This window comes from Pseudorca crassidens, chromosome 5, assembly GCF_039906515.1.
Source record: "Pseudorca crassidens isolate mPseCra1 chromosome 5, mPseCra1.hap1, whole genome shotgun sequence".
Taxonomy (NCBI): Eukaryota; Metazoa; Chordata; class Mammalia; order Artiodactyla; family Delphinidae; genus Pseudorca; species Pseudorca crassidens.
Window position 1 is genome coordinate 143478239 of NC_090300.1, and position 24979 is coordinate 143503217.

The 24979-nt window shown below is 39.8% G+C and overlaps 1 protein-coding gene and 1 pseudogene across 4 annotated transcripts in view; one reads left to right on the forward strand and one right to left on the reverse strand.

The window, feature by feature from the left end:
- Nucleotides 1-24979, forward strand: part of SH3BGR (SH3 domain binding glutamate rich protein) — a 64093-nt gene that overhangs the window by 32078 nt on the left and 7036 nt on the right. For all 4 annotated transcript variants that reach the window (XR_010943855.1, XM_067739514.1, XM_067739512.1 and 1 more), the window contains exons 4-6: nt 10176-10250; nt 10734-10826; nt 19103-19132. Coding sequence is in view for 3 of the 4 variants with exons in the window: in XM_067739514.1 (XP_067595615.1) it covers nt 10176-10250; nt 10734-10826; nt 19103-19132 (198 nt within the window). In the remaining variant the exon portion in view is untranslated. The remainder of the gene's footprint in view (nt 1-10175; nt 10251-10733; nt 10827-19102; nt 19133-24979) is intronic.
- Nucleotides 22286-23697, reverse strand: LOC137225463 (dihydrolipoyllysine-residue succinyltransferase component of 2-oxoglutarate dehydrogenase complex, mitochondrial pseudogene; annotated as a pseudogene).

Below are 24979 nucleotides of genomic sequence, written 5' to 3' on the forward strand. Positions count from 1 at the left end.
ACCAGAAACTAGGCAAGAGTCCTTGCAAGATGGAAAGCAGAAAGGGCTGCTTTGAAGGAGGAACCGAGCCCTGGTGTTGGCCAAGGTGGGCTCAGCTCTCAGGGCCCTGCAGGCCCAGATGGGGCATTCGCACTGCAGGAGGGGCCCTGGGCAGTGATTTGGAGCAGCCTGGCAGCTGAACCCCTCTCACCCCACCTCCATCCTGCCCTTAGTCCCGGCGGTGGCCCACAGAGGGGTCTTCCCTGGGAGAAGTGGTGAGTGTGAGCTGGGTTGGGGGCGGGGCAGGCCCCCGAGAAACCTGGAGCAGGCAGACCCTGGCAGTCGGCCTCAGCCCTAGATGCACAGCAGAAGCACCAGGGGAGCTGTTAGTACCAGGAGATGCCAGGGCCGTAGCCAAGATGGGCTGAATGGAAATCTCTGGGCGGGGAGGCCCCAGAGGACTTTAATGTGCTCCTAAAGCTGAGAACCACTTCTGTAAAGGAAAACCTTGTCAAAATAGTGATGTCAGGAATTTTAAACAACCTCAGAAATAGCCAGGAGTTGTGGAAGGCCATATGGGAACAATGACATATGTGAGAATATCCATTCTGGTTTGGGGATATGGAGAAAAGCAGGGAAATACCAATGTTCTGAAGGTCTGGGCTCAGTGGGGGGCAGGGGAGGTAAATCATTTTGTTGGGGATCGTTCATATTATGTAACTGTGATTTATTAAGAGAGAACTGTGAGTTTTATGAACAGAAAGGTAAGCAATAGTGAAAGAGAAAAGCATTTCAGAACATCTAGATTAGCAGAACGGGGGCAGAGCTGAGGAAAACAGAATGGAGACAAACTTAAGTCAGCAAAATGAAGGGAAGGAAAAACATGAGAGAAGACAGACGAGCTCTAATGAATTAATGTGGTAGAAAGAATCAAACCAACTCTATCAGTTGTTCTAAAAAATTTGGAGAGGCTGAAACTTCCTAGCCTGGATTCTTGAATAGTTGCTGTACAGTTGGATCTCCAGTTATGTGAATTGTCTGTTCTTCCCTTTAATCTGGCTAATTTATGCTTCATACGTTTTAAAAGCACAATCATATTTATGATTATGACTTTCTAATGAATTGACCCTTTTATTATTATCAAATATCTTTTTAAAATCCCTGGTAATACTCTTTGTCTTTTTATCTGTATATAATGATTAAAAAAAAAGCTGTTTTAAAAAGATGTTCCAGACTTCTTATGCTTACTGTCTGCATGGTATATCTTTTTCCATCCATTTACTTTCAGCTTACCCATGTAGACAACATAGAATTGGATCCTGTGCATTTTTTATTCATTCTGACAATCTCTGTTGTCAACTGGACCATTTAGTTTGTTAATATTTAAGTAATCGTTGAATTGTGTTTAGATTTATCATTTATTACTTGTTTTTTATTTGTCCCCTCTCCTTTTATTCCTCTATTCTATGTGCTCTTGCTTTGTTTTGGGTTATTTGGATGTACTTTAGAATTCCCTTTTAATTTATTTTTTGGCTTTTTAGCGATACTTCTTCCATTTTTTTTTGTAATGCAAAACTATTTTTGGTTGCTCTAGTGATTGTAGTGTACATTCTTACTATTTCATGGTCTATAGTTAATCTTATAACACTTTATAATATGAACAAACATTGCAATCATATATATCCATTTACCATCCCCCATCCTTTGTGCTGTATGTATCATGTATATTACATTTTTGTATATCATCACCTCAACTATACAGTATTATAATTTTTGCATTGAACAATCCTATGTATTTTTTTTTAAAAAGAGTAAATCTAACCTTTTACATTTACTTAGACAATTTTTTGACACTTTAAATATGTTGTTTCTTTCTGTCTTCTGGTCTTCATTGTTTCTAATGAGACATGAAGATTACTTGAATCTTTGTTCCCTGTATGTAATAAGTCATTTTTCTGTAGTAGCTTTCAAGATTTTCTCTTCATCTTTGGTTTTCAGCTATTTGATTATGGTGTACCTGGGCATAGTTTTCTTTCTGTTTATCCTTATTGGGATTTGCTGAGATTCTGGAATCTGTAAATATATATGTCTTTTACCACATTTAGGAAGTTTTCAGCCATTATATTTTCAGATATTATTTCTGCCCCATTTTTTTTCATCTCCCCTTCTGACACTCTAATTACATATGATAAGTCTTTTGTCATTATCCCATATTTCCCTGAAGCTTTTTTTATTTTTTAAAAATCTTCTTTCTCTCTGGTCTTCAAATTGGATAATTTCTGTTGACCTGCCTTTAAGTTCACTTATTTTTTCTTCTGTCATCTTCATTCTGCATCCAGTCTAGTGAGTTTTAAATTTCAGATATTGTATTTTTTCTGTTATAGAATGTCCCACTTGTTTGATTTTTATAGTTTTTATTTCTCTGCTGAGATTTCTAATTGTTTCAGCATCGTATGCATATTTTCCTTTACATCTTTGAGCACAGTTATAATAGCTGCTTTAAAGTTTTGTCTGCTAATTCCAACATCTGGGTTCTTTCTGGATTGGTCTCTATTTATTGTTTTTTCTTTTGAGGATGGGTCACATTTTCCTGTTCTTTATACTTCAAGTGTTTTGGATACTTGGAGATAGTGAAGGTTGTGTTGTGCAGACTGTATTTTGTTACATTCCTCTGAAAAATGTTGATTTTTTGTTTGTTTGTTTCAGTAGGCATTTACTTTGTCGTACTCAAACTGCAAACTCTATGTTTCTAGTAGCAGCTTAAATCTGAGTTGAGCTCTTTTTTCTTTAGCTGAAACCAGTCCCATACACACATTGTTCTGGGCTCAGCTGGAGATTTTGACAGAGTTTATAAACAGAATTTGGGGCTCCCTCCATCTGCCTCTCACCTGTCCAGGATTCTGTCCTCATTTTCTAGGGGCTGTGGGTGCCCTGAATTCTGTTTTTTTGGATTTTTCAGGCAAAAAACCTGTGGGTTTACTGTTGTGGTTTTATGTCTCTCACAAGATTTGCTTTTTCTCAGGCTTAAGCCCTGAGAACAGCAACTCACCCAGTGCCATTCTCACTTTTTTTTTTAACCATTTTTCAAAAACCTTACTGTTCAGTAGTGTTAAGTATATTTACATTGTTGTGCAAAAGATCTCCAGAACTTTTTCATTTTGTAAAACTGAAACTCCATACTCGTACAACTCCTCATTTCTCCCTATCCCAGTCCCTGGTAACCACTATTTTACTTTCTGTTTCTATGAATTTTTCGATTTTCGATTCCTCATATAAGTGAAATCAAACAGTATTGTATTTTTGTGACTGGCTTCTTTCACTTAGCATAATGTACTCAGGGTTCATCTATGTTGTAGCATGTGTCAGGATTTCCTTTCCTTCTTTTTTAAGGCTGAATAGTATTCCATTGTATGTATGCTCATCCATTCATCCACTGATGATATTTGAATTGTTTCTACCTCTTGGCTGTTGTGAATAATGCAGCTGTGAACCTGAGTGTGCAAATCATTCTCATCTTTTAAGTCAACTTCCTCTTGAATCTTCTTACTTTGGTTCATTTTCCTCTTGTTTTTCCTTTACGTCTGTTTTAAAGAAAATTTATTTAAAAAAATTCACCCAGAGTTTATAGTCATTATTTGTTAGACAGTTTATAGGATATTACTTGCCTACACTGGAATTGGAGTTGTCAGTGGTATTAGATTTTAACATAGATTGAGACATATGTTATTTATAACAATAAAACAATAATTCAAAGAAAACTGGAAATGAAGGGCATAAACAAACAAAAAGAAAGCTGGAGTGACATTAATAATATTAGATATAGAGGAATTCAAGACCAAAAGCATTAACTAGGTAAAAGAGGTATTATGAGAAATTGTAAAAATCTATAAAGAAAATCTAGTAGTCATGGATCTTTATGGATCATACTACATGGCAGTCAAATTCATAAATCAGAAACTCCTAGACATACAATGAAAACTTGTTAAAAACATACCTTTCAATAAATATATTGTACTTATTACATATCAGGCACAATTTACAGCAAAAAAAACAAATGTAATCAGCCAACTTAATTTTTAAAAGTTTAAAAATTAAAAATTTTTCTTCTAGCTTTATTGAGATATAACTGCAGCACTGTATATATACAGCACTGCAGTTTAAGGTATACAGCATAATGATTTGACTTACATATATCATGAAATGAAGTTTAGTGACCATCCATCATCCTGTACAGACACAAAATGAAAGAATTAGAAAAAAAAATTTTTTCCTTGTGTGAGAACTCTTAGGATTTGCTCTCTTGACAGCTTTTGTATATAACACAGAGTAGTGGTAATTATATTTATCATGTTGTACAGTACATCCCTGGTACTCATTTATCTTGTAACTGGAAATTTGTACCTTTTGTCTACCTCATCCAATTCCCCTCTCCCCACACGCTGCCTCTGGTAACCACAGACTTTTTTCTATGAGTTTGTTTGTTTTTGAAGTATAACTGACCAACAACACTATGTTAGTTCCCAGTATACAACATAATGATTTAATATTTCTGTACATTTCAAAATGGCCACCATAAGTCTAGTTACCATCTGTCACCATACAAAGATATTACAGAATTATTGACTGTATTCCCCATACTGTACATTTCATAACAGTGACATTTATTTTGTAACTGAAAGTTTGTATCTCTTAATCTCCCTCACCTATTTCTTTCCTCCCTCCATCTCCTTCCACTCTGGCAACCACTCTGTATTTATGACTCTGTTTCTGTTTGGTTATGTTTGTTCATTTGCTTTGTTTAGATTCCACATTTAAGCGAAATCATACAGTATTTGTCTTTCTCTTTCTGACTTATTTCACTTAGCATAATACCCTCTAGGTCCATCCATGTTGTTGCAAATTCCATTCTTTTATAAGGTTGTGTAATATTCCATATATATATATGCCACATCTTCTTTATCCACTCGTCTATTGATGGGCACTGAGGTGACTACCATACCTTGGCTATTGTAAATAATGTTGCGATGAACATTGGGGCATATATTTTTTCAGATTAGTGTTTTCATTTTCTTCAGATAAATACCCAGGAGTGCAGTAGATGGATTGTGTGGCAGTTCTACCTTTAATTTTTTGAGGAATCTCCATAATGTCTCCTTTAGTAGTTGCACCAATCTACATTTTTATCAACAGTGCATGAGGATTCTCTTTTCTCCATATCCTCACCAGTGCTTGTTATTTGTTGTCTTTTTGATAATAGCCATTCTGACACGTAAGAGGTGATATCTCATTGTGGTTTTGATTTTCATTTCCATGACGATTAGTGATGTTGAACATCTTTTTATGTGCCTGTTGCCCATCTGTATGTCTTCTTTGGAAAAATGTCTATTCAGGTCCTCTGCCCATTTAACATTTTTTTATGTTGAGTTATATGAGTTTTATTTTTTTTTTAACTTTTTAAAGAAATAAATTTATTTTATTTAATATATTTTATTTTTGGCTGTGTTGGGTCTTCGTTGCTGCATGTGAGCTTTTCCCTGGTTGTGTCAAGCGGGGGCTACTCTTCATTGTGGTGTGTGGGCTTCTCATTGTGGTGTTCTCTTGTTGTGGAGCACAGGCTCTAGGTGTGTGGGCTTCAGTAGTTGTGGCATATGGGCTCAGTAGTTGTGACACACAGGCTTCATTGCTCTGCGGAATGTGGGATCTTCCCAGACCAGGGCTCGAACCCATGTCCCCTGCATTGGCAGGCAGATTCTTAACCACTGAGCCACCAGGGAAGCCCATGGGTTTTTTTAATTTTTATTTTTTGGCCATGCCATGTGGGTTGTGGGATCTTATCAATAGTTCCCTGACGAGGGATCGAACCCATGCCCCCTGCAGTGGAAGAGTGGAGTCCTAACCATTGAATTCCCTATATGAGTTCTTTGTATATTTGGATATTAATCCCTTATCAGATGTAGTATTTGCAATATCTTCTTTAATTCGGTAGGCAGCCTTTTTGTTTCGTTGATAGTTTCCTTTGCTGTGCAAAAGTCTTTTAGTTTGATGTAGTTCAGTTTATTTATTTTACTTTTGTTTCCCTTGTCTGAGGAGACAGATCCAAAAAAATATTGCTAAGACTGATGTCAAAGAGCATACTGCTTATGTTTTCTTCTAGAAGTTTTATGGTTTCAGGTCTTACATTTAAGTCTTTAATCTATTTTGAGTTTATTTATTTATTTATTTATTTTTTGCGGTACGCTGGCGTCTCACTGTTGTGGCCTCTCCTGTTGTGGAGCACAGGCTCCGGATGCACAGGCTCAGCAGCCGTGGCTCACGGGCCTAGCTGCTCCGCGGCATGTGGGATCTTCCTGGACCGGGGCACAAACCTGTGTCCCCTGCATCGGCAGGCGGACTCTCAACCACTGTGCCACCAGGGAAGCCCTGAGTTAATTTTTGTATATGGTATGAGAAAGTAGTCCAGTTTGATTCTTTTCCGTGTAGCTTTCCAGTTTTCCCAAAACCACTCACTGAAGACACTTTTTTTCCTTATTGTGTATTCTTGCCTCCTTTGTCATAGGTTAAGTGACCCTAAATGTGTGGGTTTATTTTCAGTGTCCCTATTCTGTTCTATCAATCTGTATGTCTGTTTTTGTGCCAGTACCATACAGTTTTGATTTTGTAGCTTTGTAGTATAGTTTGAAACTAGGGAGCATAATACTTCCAGTTTTGTCTTTCCTTCTTAAGGTTATTTTGGTTACTTGGGATCTTCTGTGACAGCAAACAATTTAATAGAATATATTAGATAGATATTAATAGAATGTATTCTTCTCTTACACTTATTAAACAATTTCCAAATCTATTACGTTCTTGGTCACAAAGGAAACTTTCATAAATTTCAAAAAGGGATGATTTTACAGGATACATTTTTATCCCAAGTATAGAATTACAATCTGGAAGAGAAATACCATAAAAACTTAAGAAATAAATATATGCCATTTCAAATAACTCCATATCCAAGGGAAAACAAAACTGATATTACAAGTCATCAAATAATAAGCAAAAGATATTATTTCGTACACAAACCCCAATATACAGCCAAATCTCTATACAGAGGAAAATTGTTAACTTTAAATATTCTTATAATTAAAGGAGAAAGGTAAAAACTTAGTAAAATAAATATTCAACTTATAAAATTAGGAAAATAGAAAAAAAGAGTAGGCAGTGAATCAATAAAAAGAAAAAACAAGATTAATTTAATACAAAAGAGAAAGTGTGTGTCTGTGTGCCTCTGTGTGTGCATATATGAATACAATTTATATATAATTTGAATATATACAACTTGAATACATTTATATGTAATTTGACTATATATAACTTGAACAGACATATGAAATAGACGAAATCCCTGACCAGTTGATATATTACTTAGAAAACTTTCAGTTATACCTAGATCAATTTCTGTTACGAATTCAGATGGGAAGTCTAAATAATATATTAGCAAACTGTATCCAGCAATGAATTAAAGGTAATACACCAAATTGGAGCAGAATTTTTTCTATCAAAGTAGTTCATTACATGAACTTATTGATGGAGAAAAACTGTAAGATTGTGTCCATAAATACCAAGAAGATATTTGATATAATTCATCAGACACTCCTAGTTAAAATAAACATGGATTAAAATATAAGTAGAAGGAAACTGAGTAAATATTATAAAAACCAATTATCAAAAGAAAACTGTATCCTAATGAACCATGAAATACTGAAGCATTAAAATCAGAAGAAAGATAGGCATGCCTGTCATCACCATATTATTAAACATTGTTTTAGAAGCTGTAGTTATTACAAAAAAGTAAGAAAATGAAATATCTTATATATATTTAGCATATATGAAATATAAAAATTATCTTTATTTGTGTATGATGTAATTGTATGCCTAGAAATCTCAACAAACTCCAATAAAGTCCATTAGAATTATTATTATAGTTTATTAAGTTTCTGGATTAAAAAAATGCAAAAATTAGTAGCTTTTATTTATATCAACTATAATGGATAGGAAGTTAAAATGTAAAAAACATATCTCACTCACAATGGTGATAAAAATCTCTAAAATGTTTAGGAATAGATTTATCTGAAAGACACCAACAAATATTAAAGCAATGGAGAGACCTATGATGCCCTGAGTAGGATGACCTAACAATAAGAAGTGATAATTCCTAAACTAATAAATACATTTAGTGCTATTTCAATGAAAAGCCTATTTAATATTTTTGACACTAGGAAAAATGATCTTAAAATGAATTGGAATAATACATGTCTGAGAAGAGCCAAGAAAATCTTGAAAAAGGAGATTTTGTGTAGCAAAGTCTTGCCTTTCTGAATATTGAAATTTATGTTAAAAACTACAGTGATAAAAGCTGTATATCGGCATGGGAACTGATAAATACATCCATGGATATGTTTATATATTTATATATAGACTAGTGTGTTAACAGATCCAAATGCATACATAGAACTTTATAAACGACAAAAATAACATCTCAATTCAAGGGAAAAATAATGGTACGGGCATAATTTGTCATCTATCTGAAAGAAAACAGAGCCCTACTTTATAGCATATACAAAATTAGATTCCAGGTGGATTAAGTCTCTAGATGTTAATAATTAATACAAAATAATAGAAATACATTTCAGAGAATAAAACTTAGATAAATTTGTGTATATAAAGGGCGACAAAACAAAACAAAAAAACCCAACAAAATTTGTAAAAAGTTATAGACTGGAGAAAAAACCTTGTAACCTGACAAAGGGCTAATATTTCTATTGTATAAAGAACCTATAAAAATTGATAATAAAACACAAACAACTCGTAAAAATGGGCAAAACATATGAAGGCATTTATCTGAATAGCAAATATAAGTGGCTAAAACTCATGAAAAATATGCCTTTCCTTTCCAGTAATGAGGAAAATGTAAATTAAAACAAAAATGAGGGCTTCCCTGGTGGCGCAGTGGTTGAGAGTCCACCTGCCGATGCAGGGGACATGGGTTCGTGCCCTGGTCCGGGAAGATCCCACATGCCGCGGAGCGGCTGGGCCTGTGAGCCATGGCCGCTGAGCCTGCGCGTCAGGAGCCTGTGCTCTGCAACGGGAGAGGCCACAACAGTGAGAGGCCCGTGTACCGCAAACAAAACAAAACAAACAAACAAAAATGAAATTCCATTTTCTCCCAACAGGTTGGCAAAGATTAAAAAGTGCAATCATCTTCATTGCTCATGGAGATAAAGGGAAAGGGGCCAGGCACATATTACGATGGGAATGTAAATTGCTACAATTCCTTTTTTTAGAAAGAAATTAATCCTCCCCACCATTTTATTCATTTTAATATAGCATTGTTTGTACAGGCACAAACGTGTGAACTTTCTGAAAAACCATAAACTGGGAAATATTTGAATAAGTTGTTATATATTTAATATTAAGCAGATGTTAATAACAGTGAGTTACAACCATATGAATTAATCTGGACAAATGTACATGATGTACTAAGCTAAAAAATCAAATTGTGCATAGTATGTTCCCATATCTGTTTAAAAAAACCACAAAAATGAAACAAAAATAGCCTCTATGTATGTATTAAGGTAGAGTTAGGTACATATAAAATTTTTAATATTGAGTATCATAGAAGCTTGGAACTGGAAATTGTGTATATGGCTTAATTTTTTCCCGTGAGCTTGAAGTGCCTTTGTAATAAAAATCACCGAATCCTACTCCCACTCCATTTTTACTGATATAATTGAAATATAACATTGTATGAGTTTAAGGGGTACAACATAATGATTTAATATGTGTAGGTGGTGTGAAATGATCTCCACAATAAGTTAACATCCATCACCTCACATAGTTACAATTTTTTTCCTTCTGGTGAGAAAAATAACCTAATATTTTAAGAGACTGGGAACCACTGGTTAAGTCAAGAGAACATAAAGTAGAAGGTATATTCTAGCCCTGCCCCTAACTTGCAATGTAACATATTTTGCCTTTATTTTCTTGCCTCTAAGGTGTGAGTGGTGGTGACTGGCCTATGGAATTAGGTTACAGTGTCGTAGTGAAGATAAAATGAAGGATGAAGACAAACATAATTTGGATAGTTAAATGGTATTGAAATGCAAGCTATTTATCCTCAAGAAAATTCTCAGACGTTCTCAATTTCTATGATGCAGGTGACAAAATCGCCCAAGGAAGCATCTTCCCTTCCCAATGGTGATGTGGCAGGAGAAGCACAGAGCAACACAGAGGTAAGAGCTGGTATCTTGAACCATCTCCTGGAGACCCGTTTACTCAGAATGTCTACTAGGTTCTAATCTTTTCATATCTGTTTGTCTATCTGTCTACCTCATCTATCTATCTTTCTTTTTTAATCTCTAAAATTATAAAGCTTCTTTCCACAAAAGCAATAGAAAATAAATATTCCCTAAATATGGAATCCTTTGGAGTTCTCTTCACAAGACTTAAATGGGTGAATTAACTCCTATTAGGGTCTTTATTACTCTACCATGCACATGAGTCGGTTCTATGGACTTACACCGACAGATCCAATGAACAATGTCGAGGGTTGGTGATCCCATACTCTAGGGGTTCAGTGACTAATACACAGACGTCCACGTTTGCTTTGTTTATGTATTGTGTATCTAAATAAGGAAACCACAGCACGTGTGGTCTGGTGTCGCCTTAGAAGCTTATCCAAGGTTAGTGATACCATGGGTTTCCTTTATGACCAGGGAACAGAGAAGGCTGAAGAAAGTGGACAACACGAGGCACAAAAAGAAGGCAGTGAAGATGCGGGCGACCTCACCGGATCCCCAGAAAAGAATGTGAGTGTTTGCTGTTTTCACTGTAGTTTCACTGGATTCAGTTCTGTTCAACAAGCATTTATTTAGCTCTGCCAGGTGCCAGGAATCTTTCTGGGCACACGAGAGTGGGCGTGAAAGTAAGGAACTGAGGGTTTAGCCAGGAGGCAGCAGGTAATTTTCACTTAATGTGTTAACTGCTGTGCTCAAGGTGAGTAGAGGGCTGAAAGGAAGCCAGAGGAAGGACCCTGAACCCAGGCCTGGAGTGACAGGCTACGCAAGGCTTTAATGATTTGTCCTTGTGTGTTACGGTTAGGTTGGGTTCATGTTCTTTCTAAAGCAAGGGACCTTATGCCTTGGTCATGCGTAGTGATGGACTCTTATCACACTTGTCGACTTAAAAAAAATGTACAACGTGAACGTTGTGAGTTAAGTTTTGTTTGGGGCAGAATGAGGACTATAGCCCGGGAGATAGCACCTCAGAGAGCTCTGAGAAACTGCTCCTAAGAGGTAGCTGGAAACGTCAGTACATATGTGATTTTGATAAAGGGAGTCCATGCCATCAAGAGCATATTTTTTGCAGAAGGTTCTGCTCGTCTCGTGAAGGTTACTGCGTGTCACGAGGAGCAGACGTCACCATGAAGGATTTTAGTGCTTTTCTAGATACAAGGAGATGCAAGAATTGGGCTCATAAAATCTTCTCCTGGAAGCATCTAACTATCTGAAGACCTGTTCTGCGAGTTTTTCCCAGAGCACAGAGTGCCTCGTTCCTGATCTCTACCCTGAACTCCTTTCAAGGGGTGTTGAAGGTCAGCAACTGCAACAGCTCATGATTTAATCCTTGTAGAGGCAGATGGCAAGTGCCCGTTTGTAGTTGGCAATTCCACCAAGAAGATTTGTGGGAAGCCAATGGGAGCTGAGGATAATAGGGTCCCTGGGGGAGGGAAACTGACACCAATTCAAAGCCAATCAGGGGACTCTCAGGGCCCCACTGATGCAAGGCCTGTGAGCTAATTCTAATGCGTTCCAATGCAGGGGCCGCAGGGTAAAGGGCCGAGGGGAGACTGTGGTTCTGGAAGCACCAAGCTAAGATAATGGTGGATCAGATGGGCTACTTATTCAAGGAATTCTGAAAATGTGGTTGGGAAGCCAGGCAAAGGGGAAACCCTGGAGCCACCGAGGGAGCCTGAATGGGCTGAGCCTCCTCTTGGGAGAATTTCAGTGGGCTTCTGCCTTGGGCCAATTGTAGGGAAGACTATTTACCAAACCCCGATGGTTTGCGTTTGTACCTATTTATTGATTCCAGGAGAGATGTGGACAGCTTTTAAGATCACTGGATTCTTGTTCCCAGCAGATGGAATGTGACTAGGAAAGGGGCCAAGACTGACAACCATGTTGTGGAAAATGGGGGTGGCATCAGCTTGTCTTTATCATAAGGAATTTAAATTTGGGAGGAACTGAGGCAGTAAATTCCCTTGTGTTTGAATACTGCTATTTCAAAATGTTGATGATTTAAGACCCTTTGACGTTTCTGTTTTGAAGAAAGATGAAATCGTCTGTCTTGATCTAGAAGTTAGGTGGGCTTTCATGGCAGCCTGTATAATTCAGAAACAATCAATTTAAGGTGAAATAGAGTGACAATTTAATTATCCTGTAATTTATAAACATCTTTAAAAACATTTTATAATTTGAACTTGTCATGGATTGCCTAATGCACTGGTACAGCATTATTGATTTGCATGTTGAAATTCAGTTTGCTCCTTTTAAGACAGAGAGACAAAGGTAAAAACATTACACCCCAATCCCTTTCTCCCACGAGACCAAGAGGAAGACAGCATTTTTAAAATCAGACCCTGACTTCTACAGCAGGGGCAGGGTTGGCTTCAGTGTCTCAGCCTCTGGGCTGGTTAGTTCAGTGAAGTGATGAGCCATCCAGCTTGGGGATTCTCTTTGCTAATATTTTTAAAAATTGTGAGCCCTTTACAAAGTAAATTATAGTCTTGTGAATCCTAACAGGAATTAAAAACATCGCTGTGTTATGTTTGCTTGGGCTGCGATGAAGAAATGACTACATAGAAGACATTTTTATTTTAGATGAATATAGTATTAACATTAATGATCAACTCTTTAATAATATTTATTCTACATAAAGAGAGATTTTGACTTTTTTCCGTTTGACAAGTGGTACGTGCTCTTTGACTTGCTGTAATTCAGTTAAGTAAGGAAAAAACTATGATTGGTCAGTGAACATTAAAAATGACATAACGTGATTAGCTTTGGGACTGAATATAGAGGAAACTCGATTGACATTTAAGAAAGAGACAAAAACTATCTGATATTTGGGATGCTTGGATTTTGTGCTTCAAGAACCTTCTGTCTTTTTCTGGTTTTGGGGTTGTTTTTCAAGGTTAAGATGGGAAGGCCGTCTTGGCTATTTGACATCACATCTTTCCCGGCTGTGCACCCAGGCTTACATGGGCTTATTTGTGATGATCAGAAAGGCCAATTAGATCATGTGTTTTACCTCTTTAACATGATTTTTTATTTTATTTTATTTTTAAAATTTTATTGAAGTATAGTTGATTCACAATGTTGTATTTAATTTCTGCCGTATAGCACAGTGATTCAGTTATACATATTATATATATATCCTTTTTCATATTCTTTTCCATTATGGTTTATCACAGGATATTGGACATAGTTTCCTATGCTGTATAGTAGGACCTTCTTGTTCATCCATTCTCTATATAATAGCTGGCATGTGCTAACCCCACATTCCCAATCCTTCCCTCCTCCACCACCCCTTCCCTTTGGCAACCACAAGTCTGTTCTCTATACTTGTGAGTCTGTTTTTGATTGTAGATAAGTTCGTTTGTGTTGTATTTTAAATTCCACATATAAGTGATATCATATGGTATTGGTCTTTCTCGTTCTGACTTACTTCACTTAGTAGGATTATCCCTAGGTCCATCCATGTTGCTGCAAATGGCATTATTTCATTCTTCTTTATGGCCGAGTAGTATTCCATTGTATGTATGTACCACATCGTCTTTATCCATTCATCTGTCGATGGACATTTAGGTTGTTTCCATGTGTTGGCTATTGTACTAGGTTGGCCAAAAGGTTCCTTTGGGTTTTTCCCTAAGATGTTATGGGAAAAAGCCGGACGAACTTTCTGGCCAACCCAATAAATTGTTAAAGTGAATTTTTAAAGTACCAGTCACATCCAGTAGATTCTTCTCAGATAAATCCAAGGCTTTTAGATAAAATCTCTGGCTCTGTTGAAACCATCTTGGGGAAATCTCATGGAATTGTACCTTTTGCTCCTCCAGCCCATTGTATCTAAACAGCAGCTCCCTGTGCTTCCTTCTCTAATCAACATTCCGTGAGGGATATAAATAACATAATCTTTGCGGGTTCAGATCTGGTTCATAACACTTCTGGCCGTGGACCGTCAGCGTCACTAATTTCTCTAGACACCATAATATCTGCTTTATGCCCCCACCTCCTGGCTGGCAGGAGATTCAATCTGGGTGAAGCGTTTGGAGACTCACTCCTTCTTGGGGACTTAGAGTCATCATGGGGTCTTCAGTGGTGACTGGAGGGGAGAGGGCCCTGGTTCTTTGTGGTGGTGGCTTTCTGACATGGGTTTCCTGCTGCCTATTGGCAGCTGTTGACGCTGGTCCCTCAGCTTGGTTCAGGTCCTCTGCCCTGGCTGGAAGTGGCCATGCCTCTCACAGTGACCAGTTGTATGCCTCCTCGTACATCGTGCCCAGGTGCTTCCCAGATGCCTCAGTGGTCCCTGGTTCAGCGTCTACATTAAGCAGGGCCTGGGTAGCACCTCCTGGAACACCCACCTCCTTCTGCCCCCTTCTGTCTTCAATCTGCTTCATCTCCTCAGCTCCAAGCCCTAAGCTCCAAGCTCGTTTTTCCAGGGATTATCTAGCTTCCTCACCTCTTTCAGCCCAGGATTTTGATAAGCAAGGCTTATAACTTCTTCCCTAGAGGCGGAGAACCAGAACAAGTATGTGGCTGTCTTCTTGGAGTGTGGGGAATGACAGTAACTCTATTCCCTCCCTCTAATTTTGGGTAGTAGGGAGAACAAAATGAGAATTCTTATTCTGGTATATACAGCCATACTATTCATGACAAGGAACACAAATGTATTTTAACCTCTTGTTCTGAAATGATTACAGACTCACAGGGACGTAGTACAGAGTCCTGTGTGCCCTTTGCCGGGCTTCCGCTAATGATGACATCTCAGATGGCTGCAGTAGGAGATGGAAACCAGGAGTATGACATTGGTGCATCTCTGTTAAGTAGACTTGCAGACCTTATTCAGGGTTGGCCATTTTTTTCAAACCTCTCATTTGTGTGTTAAAAGTCATTCCTCTGTGTGTTAAGAACCATTTTCAAGTGTACAGTGGTAACAGCTCCCTCCAGCAGCTGGCAGTGTTAAAACGAGTGACAGACCAGCTAAGTGAGTGTCTGAGTTGTGTTCATCTGATCTCAACTATTGCACATGTTTACTCAGTACACACTTGCAAATGTTCAAAGGATGCCATTTTAATGGGGAAAATATTTACCGAAGAATATCACGTTGATTTGATAAAAAGAGATCAGGACAGAAACTGTTATCTCCTTTAGCGAGATGGACTTCCCCTGACCACCAGCCCAAGCCTCTGGGGTTCTTACACACAAGATGCCGAGGTGTATATCTCCTACTTGCTGACAGGTTGGGGCAGCGTTTGGGAGGCAAGATGGTGCACACTGAAAAGATCATTCATTCCTGCCTAAGAAGATGTCACCTGTAGCTTCAGTCCCCCTGTAGAGAGGAGACTTCATGGTCCCCTTCCCTGCTGACCCAGGGAGGGATGAGGGGATAAAGAGGAGAGGGGAGGCTTGTGAACAGTACCAGAGGAGTAAAGGAGGAAAGCAGGCCCCCTCAGCTTCTGGGCACACTGAGAAGAGGACTACAGACTGGGGGTGTCATGAGAACATTATGAAACCCTGGAAATGGAGAAGACGCAGCTTGTGTATCTTGGTGTTTGGTTTCCATCGAGGTCAAAGTATTTTACATGGTATTCTCTGCTAACTCAATGGTCCTCTCCAAAATCTTCTAAGACCTTGGCTTGACTGACTACATGATTATGGTCTATAAATCTTCCCCACTTTGCTTCCTCCAAAATCTATCTTGAGGATAGCTGCTCAACCAAGGGGTGGGCATTGGTTTAGGTCCTCCACAAGCTCGTGAGCCTAAGGCTGCGTCCCTGTACTGTCTGCAGATGGAGAGAACCCTGCTCTTGCCCCTGACCTTCAGCTGCTCTGAGGCTGGCTGCCCTCCTCAGGTCCCTCTGGACTGGCCCCCACCCTCCTTCCACACCAGCCACTTGTCCTAACCAGCCACTGCCTGACACTCACCGTGGCTGACAGCTGTCCTTAGTCCTGGCCACGTGCCGCATCAGCAGCCTGCCTCCCTGGCCAGGTTCCCAACAGAAATAACTGTTGGTGAGGTTCTAAGACTTTGAAGGCTTCCTCTGATTAGCTTTCTTAGAAGAGCAACAAGGTAAAATGATTTTAAGTTGTAGCTTCGTCAAGTGAATGATTCATACCCTATCCTAAGATCCTGCAGAATCTCAACTTAATTGACCATGTGATTATAATTATCTTAAAAATAACCTTTTGCCAATACAATTATTTGCCAACCATAAAAATCAATTCAAGCGTTGTATATAGATGACTTTTAAGGATCTACCTAATTCTGACACTTTATAATTCTGTGAGCTAAGGATGGATGTTTAAGTTTATTTTATTAATATATCCCACCTCCTCCTAAGAAAGATTTGAGGCATGAGTGGCATACATAAATACCTTCATTCAACATTTTATTGACAGACTGAATGCTGCCATATGCGAGGCAGTCCAGGGACTGAAAATGAGCTTCTATTCTGGTGGAGCTGGTGATGGTCATAGCCAAGGTTCTTCAAAGCTTACCTGACCTTTTGAGGCTAAGTATTTCTATAAATTCTCTGAGCAGTTACTTTCTCTATTTAATATCTCTTTCAAGAAATTAAGGTCAATTCAGATACTGATAAAGCCCTAGGTCCCTCAGTAATTGCTGCTAGCTAACCTGTAAAAGTTGAGATTAGCACTTATTCCTGTAAGAACCCCTACTGCTCTCCAGCCTAGCTCTAAGGATAATCCCATTTTTAATAGTGTGTTTTTTGTTAATTCATTTGTTTCAGCTGTACACAATTAATAAAAATAATTGGATTTAGAGAAGTGTAAAACTCTACATAGCTAACAATTCTGTGTTGCATATAGTGAATTTTAATTTGATCTCATGTGGATAAGAAGAAAATGAATGTTCTTTGAGATCTAAAGAGTTAATAAGAGACTTTATAGGTTCATTTATCTAGTCATTTAACACATTTATTGAGCTTATACCTTGGTTCCAGACAGTGGCTGGGTCCCGGAGATCCAAAAATGAATAAAGACACAAGTTGTGCCCCAAGGAGTACACAGACTAGTTAGGGAGACAGAAAAATAAATGATGATTATGGTAGCAAATAAGGGAGTCCCCTAACTCAGGCTTATGGGTCAGGAAAGTCTTCCTTGAAAAGATTGTTTTAAGCAGTGTCCTGGAAGGTGTCGCTGATGTGAGAAAGTTGTATGTGACTGTTAGCTGAAATAAAGAATCATGAGGCTAGAGGGGTGAGCAGGGGTCAGATCATGGTGGCCTTATCAACCGTTCTAAGGATTATGGATTTATCTTGAAAAGATGGAAAGTTTTCAACACGAGGGCAGCATGGTAAGGTGGGTTGTCTTCTAGAGTGGTATCTCTGGCTACTGTGTGGAGAACAGGTTGGAGATAAGGAAGACTAGAGGTGATGTAACCCTGGTGAGAGAAGATGGCGGTCCTGGCAAAGGAAGGACAAGGCATGGGCAGAATGAGACAATATTAAAGAGGTGCAATCAACACATCACCAAAAAACCAACACCTGGATTTTGCAACAAGTGAAGGACTCTCTTTTCCTGGACTTTATTTTAGCTTTAAAACTTGCTATGTTGCCAGAATTGATTTGGAGATTCCCAGTGCTGGGGAACGTCTTGGGCTGACTCAGTCTTGGCTGGCTGGATCAGGTTTTCACATTTTGTATTTTCTTTGCCAGTCTCAGAAATCTGAGAGTATTGTTCTGGAACTGGCCAAAAACGTGAGGCTGGGCCAGAGAAGGTGGCAGTGTGGTAGCTCCTCCACCACTTGCCTTCCACGAGAATCTTGAGAGGCAGCGTGGTAGAGTAGGAAAGAGACTAAATTAGGAACCAGGAATCTTGAAGTGAGTCCTGATCATGTTACTTACTTGTGCTCTGATTCTGGGCAAATTACTTAACTCTATGGTCTCGGTGTCCTCATCTGTCTATAGAAGGGACTGGGTAAGAGGATATAAGCAAATATGAGATTGCTTTCAACTCCCTCAGTCCAAAATTCCATGAGCTCAGGGATGGGAAGGTTCTTATTTCTTTGCAATTTTAGGAGATATCGCCTGGTTCTCCCACTTTGATCAGGGGGAAATAGAAATTCCAGTGGGTTGGCAGAGTGGAGACCTGTTTGAGCCCAGGATGGCCTCATCCTTTCTTACTTTAAAGTTTCTTTCTTTAACCAGAAATCCGTGTTTAAATATTACATCGTTCAGAAATGTTATCATTTTGTTCTGATGGTGAAAAAGGTTTTGATCTGTTTTTATTAATTGGTTCAAAACTTAATTAAAGGCATGATTATAAGGACATAAAAGCCAAAAAGCCATAATTTTGTTCAAATTTTCTAATTGCTTACGTATATGGTTTGAATTTTCCCTGATAGCTCTATAGGTCTGCAATATGCTTTGGATATAGATACAGTATCAAACATATAATTAAGCAGTATTACTAATTAGTTATATTTCTCAGGAGTAAGAGTGATGAAAATATGTCTTTAATTTCATAATATTGAAATCTAATGCATGAACTACGTAGGCATTGCTCAGTTATCATATCTTTGCTATTGATATGTTTTCTCAATAAATAGATGTCTTTCGTTTTGATAAACATGCATTTTATTATAGTTTGCTTAATTTCCATTTATTTTTTAAATTAAAAATTTTTATGTGTTTTAATTTTTTTATTTTTATACAATTTTTAAAGGTTACTTTTCATTTACAGTATTACAAAATATTGGCTATACAGTTTGCTTAATTTTTAGATTCAACTTAAAAACTTATGCGAATTTATGTTTTTCTTTCATTTCTGTTTGTGGACTTAAGGAAGAAGAGGGAGAGACAGCAACAGAAGAGGTACAGTAGCATATTTCACAATCGTGTTGTGCTTAACAAAAGCATCTTTCAGGTGAGAGAGTTGCAGCTTTAGCCACATTCTCCTTGTTCTTCATGACACAGAGAAGCGGATGCAACCCACACTCCCAGAAAGTCCTCCTTTAGCCTGCCAAGAAGAGAAATAAAATAAGATGGAGATACATTTATCAAAGGGAGATTGATGGGGAAACAGGGTGTGGCTTTCTGAGCCTCCTGTGATGAAGGTGTCGTCAGTGAAGTCTGGCCGGGCTGGGCCAAGTCCTTCAGTGGAGTTTTCTTCTCCATTTTTTTCTTCTCACCCCCTTGAGTAGCACACACTTTATGCAGCTTGCATGGTGCTTACTGGTGTTGTTTGATTGCCTCCTATTCACTTCGTTGGTGAGGGAGGGATTCTCTCCCTCTGGTTACAGGAATGGCACAACACCTGCCACTGGACAGGTGAGATGGACAGTGGCTTATTAGACACACGTTCTCCAAGCCCAAGGGATGAGGCTATCCATGCATGCAGGGCCCCACTGGGGGGGGGGGGGTCACGTGGGACCAGAGTGAACAATTGGGGGCAGTGGGAGGTAGGCTTTGTAGTATCAAGAGGGTGGGGTGTCCCCTGGTCCACATGGAGGATGTGATTGGCCTGTTTGCATAGTTTTGGGGGATAAGGAGGCACTGTGTCTGGTCCCTTGATAAGGAGGGCTGCTCGGGTGGGAGACCCAATCTGTGGGAGCAGAAGGGGAGGTGACCCAGTGGTCAGACCATTTTAAGTCTTCCCGATTTTACCAGATGTTAAGGCAGCAGATAGTACTGAGTCTTAATTTTAGGTCTTGCACTACAGGTGTGTACCTTAGACACCATGAGGTTTAAACATGCAGCTCATCGCTTAGCATCTGGAAGATATTTGACATTAGGTAACCACATGGTTCCAGAGTTTCTAGTGGGGATCTACCCAGGGGGAGCATTATTATTTGTATGTGTGTATGGGGGGCTTTTTTTTGGAGTAGAGTTGATTTACAATGTTGTGTTAGTTTCAGGTGTACAACAAAGTGATATATATATATATATATGTATTCTCTATATATCCATATATATTCAATACATAGAATATATATGTCCATATATACATTCTATATATTCTATACATAGAGTATATATATCCATATATTCTATATATTCTATATATAGACTATATATATCCATATATATTCTACACATAGAATATATATATTCTACATAGTCTATATATAGAAATATATCCATATATATCCTATGTATTCTGTACATAGAATATATATATGCATATATATTCTATGTATTCCAGACATAGAATATATATATCTATATTCTATGTATTCTATACATAGAATATATATCCATATATATTCTATATATTCTATACATAGAATAGATATATCCATATCTATATTCTATATATTCTATATATAGAAAAAATATATATCCATATCTATATTCTATATATCTATATATATAATATATATCCATATTTATATTCAATATATTCTATATATAGAATATATATATATATATATTTTTCAGATTCTTTTCCCTTATAGGTTATTATGAACTATTGAGTATAGTTTCCTTGCTATACAGTAGGTCCTTGCTGGTTATCTGGTTTTTACCTAGTAGTGTGTATATGTCGATCCTGAGCTCCTAATTCATCCCTTCCCACAAGGGGAGCAGTAGCGACTTGAGAAGAATTCTTTTTTTTTTTTAACCCTGTTTGGGAACATTTGCCCTTTAATTTGCATTTAAAATCCGCTTCTTTAAATATTTTAGTTACAAATTCTGAATATGAAGACATAGGAGATGCTGCAGGCAATCAGTACTGGCTCCCATCCCTTCCCCCTACCCCAACTCCGAAGCCTTGCTTCTTTGCTCAAAATGCATATGGACATCCTGCACTAAATAAATGGCTCCCCGTGTCAAGTGTCAGCAGCCTCAGGACTGGATGCAGTTGGATACGAAGCGATGAAGCCCAGTAGCTTTCATGACAGGATGTGTGCATTTAACCATGCTCCGAAGAACGGCAATGATTGTGCCCAGACCCAAGGCAGTACCTCAGAGTTGACATCGGCCGTTTCCCCACTGTGTACTGGCATCTTGGGCTGGTTTCCACCACAATCCATCCTCTCCCAGACCTGTGTTCTGTGGCGGAAGAGCTAAAGCTCTGCCCCCTAAGGGCCATGATACAGGAAGGAACAGAACTGCTTCTTCAGCTCACAGGCTTAAACCAATGGAATTTAAAAGCTCAAGACAATGTGAGCCAGTCCACAGGAAGCCTCCTTCACTCCAATCTCTGCCAGGCGCCATCCAGCCCTTGGTTGGGACACACTGTCTCCCTGCCAAGATGTGCTAGGATCTGCTCTAGTTGAGAACAATGTGGTAGAAAGGTCCCAGCAGTCTGGAAAGGTCGGCACCACAACGACTGGGCGTGCTTGTGCCAAAATGGGTCTTCCTGGTACAGAGCTATGACGGAGAGTGTGAGGGCAGGCCTGGGCTCTGCTCCAGTCTCATTGATAACCTCTGACCTCAGAATCTGTCCTCCCCCTCAACACTGCCTACCCATCCCCTGCCCCTCCAGATCCCCCAGCCTGTGCTTCCTGGAAAAGGTAGAAGAGGCAGCTTGAAGTCAATGACAGCTGAGAATGAAGATGCCATTTAAGAAGCAAAGCAGCACCTCCTGGCCTCTGGTCAATACCTCCACACGGGTGGAACCGAGTAAGGACGTGCACAGCCAGGACAGAGGCTGCTCCGAGCTTGGGAGGCACAGCACCCTCCTAGGCATCTCTGGAGAACAGACTTTCAAGAGATAGAAACTTAATCACATGGTCCCCGGCAGTTTCCCTGTGGTATACTGGATGGGGGAGAAGCAAAATTATCTCTGCGGAGGGCTGATGGAGGAAAGGCGGGAATATTAATGAGCATCCGTTAAGGCTCTCTCTCTCCCTCAAGCCTGAGGAAATCAGACATTCGAATGTAAGAGAAGGTGCAGAGAGGGAGAGAGCCTGGCAGGAACACCAAGGAGAGAGCTGTGACTGCTGGATACATAGTGCCCTGGTTTCCTTGCTTCAGAACAACAGCATATGCCTGTCTGTCACCACGGGGCCCGTGAGGGGACAGGGAGAAGGCTGGTTTTCAGTTCCTGCATGGTTGATGTGTAGGGCACCTGGCTTCCTCCTACAGGTCCAACAGGAGGTCTCTGGGATCCTCTACTGCTGCCTTGATTTTGCGGAGGAAAGTCACGGCCTCTCTGCCGTCCATCAGCCGGTGATCATACGTCAGGGTCACGTACATTATGGGCTGCATCTCCAACTTGCCTCCCACGACCACTGGCCTATCAAAGATGGCGTGCATGCCCAGGATGGCAGACTGAGGGGGGTTGATGATGGGCGTTCCGAAGAGCGAGCCAAAACGCCTCCGTTGCTGACAGTGAAGGTACCACCATCCGTATCTTCAATGGCAAGTTCATTCTTCCGGGCCTTCTCTCCCAGTTCACTGATGGTTCGCTCAATATCGGCATAATTCCTAGTTTCCACATTCCTGATAACGGGAAACACCAGACCCCGAGGGGTGGCCACCGCAAAGCTGATGTCAATATAATCCCTATACACCACCTCTTCGGTTGTATCGTCGATCGCTGCATTTACAACAGGCTGCTGCTTCCAGGCACAGGCCGAGGCCTTCACGAATGCCGACATGAAGCCTAGTGTGAGGTTATGTTGCTTCAGAAAAGCATCTTTGTGCCGAGCCCTCATCTCCTGGGTGTTACTCCTGTCAATCTCACTGAAAGTGGTAAGCGCTGCTCAGGTGTTCTGAGCCTCCCTTAGATGCTGAGCAATGCGCTGCCGCATCCTATCCACTTTCTCCCGATGTTCTGGACGCAGACCCGTGCCAGCTCCTGGCTCAGCTACTGGAGGGGCAGCCGTGGGTTTTACGGCAGACACTGGTTTGCTAGTGAGAGGTTGTGAGGGCGAGGGCACTGGTGGCATCTGAGTGGGTGTGGATACTGCAGGGGGAGGAGGAACTGCCGACGCTGCAGGTTCTGCTTTTCGGGCTGTGGCAGCAGGAGCTCCGGCTGGCTTGGCCTTAACAGCAGCAGTGCCAGTTTTCCTGAGTGTGAAAAGAGGAGTGCCTCCTACTTCTCCCCCATCAGGTACCAAAAGAGCTTCAATCGTGCCATTTGCTGGTGATGGAACCTGCACAGATGTCTTGTCAGTTTCAGTCTCACAAACCACTTCACCTTCTGCAAGGTGAAGCTTTCTCCCACCTGACATCCCCTTCCGTGACAGATTCTGCAAGGACATCGTCCTCGCACACAGCTGTAGCTCCGAAAAAGCGAACCCTGAAGACACTACTGCTGTAAATGACAATCTTCCTGCTGTCAGAGGAACCTGGTCCCTGACATAAGGAGATCCCAGGCAGGGAACGTCTCCCTAGAGGGCAGTTCCCCTTCCGGAAGGCGGAGAGCGAGCCGCTGAACGCCCGGGACAGGCAGCGGGACCGGGACAGCATCGCGGCGGCAGCAGCGGCGGCGATGGCAGAGCCTTGAGAAGGATTTTTAACCTGCCTCTCCAACTTGAGGTTATAGTAGAACAGTGGTTCTCACCTGGTGGTGTGTGTTAGAATCACCCGTGGCGTGTTTGAACCTTCAGAAGCCTGCCTCTGTCAGCCCATGGATAAGACCCTCCAGGGCTGAGCACGCCTTCAGCCTGCCTGTAGAGCTGAGGTGGAGAATCTTCATTGTGGGGAGCCAGGATCGAAGGGGAGGACAGAGCGCATGGAGACAAACAGAGAGATAATAAGAGCCTCCGCCTGTGTGGGACAGAGCCTTCCTCTTTGCTGTCCTTCCTATGCCCGTGAGAGGAAACAGCAACAACAAGAAAGAAAAAGATTATAAAAAGAATTAAAATTAGGAATGTAAAAGAAACATATACAGTTTAAGATAAAGAATTTAAGAAAGACATGTCTTAATGAATAAAGGTAGAATAAGAGGAACTGAAATATAAGGGAATCAAGTTTCACAAAGATAAAAGATTAAGAATTGCACAAAATAAGCAGTATTAAAAAATTGAGTACTGAGGATATAAGATTTAAAAGTACATTTAAAACATTAAAAGAAAAATTAGAAAACAGTATTAGTGTTATTAAGGATAAAATTTCAAGGGATAAAATTTATCCTCTGTAACATGCAATTTAAACTATGTGGGGGCTGGCTGACATGTTTGTTTATAGGGTCTATGCTTAAATAATAACGAACATTCCCAGGAAGACCTCATATCCCATGTTTGGAACTGGAGGCTAGTTGACCAGCTGAATAATTCAATTAAAGTCGTAAATCATAAAAATGTAGAGGCCTTAAACATTTATTTTAACTTGAAATATGTAAATGTATATTTACTGCCAATTTTTTGGATGTAGGACAAAGGTCTTTTCTTTAAATAATAGTCCCGTGATTAGAACTACCCACTGTCTTTCTAACGAACATACTCATTGGTCTGTCTAGAAATTCCAGTTTTGATTTCTTTAAAAATAGAGGAGAAATTTAAAGCACTCGCAAAGTACTCTAAATGCATAAAGCTCGTTGGATTTCAGATTCCCCCCTGCCACCCGAGCTTTATGACACATCATTTGATGACAAGTTTTTAAGGTGACTTACATATATGGGTCTTTTCAAAGTACTCCATTAATTTTACATAGGGAAAAAAGTTCTTTTCTTTTTCTTTTTCTTTTTTTTTTTTTTTTTTGCGGTACGCGGGCCTCTCACTGCTGTGGCCTCTCCCGTTGCGGAGCACAGGCTCCGGACGCGCAGGCTCA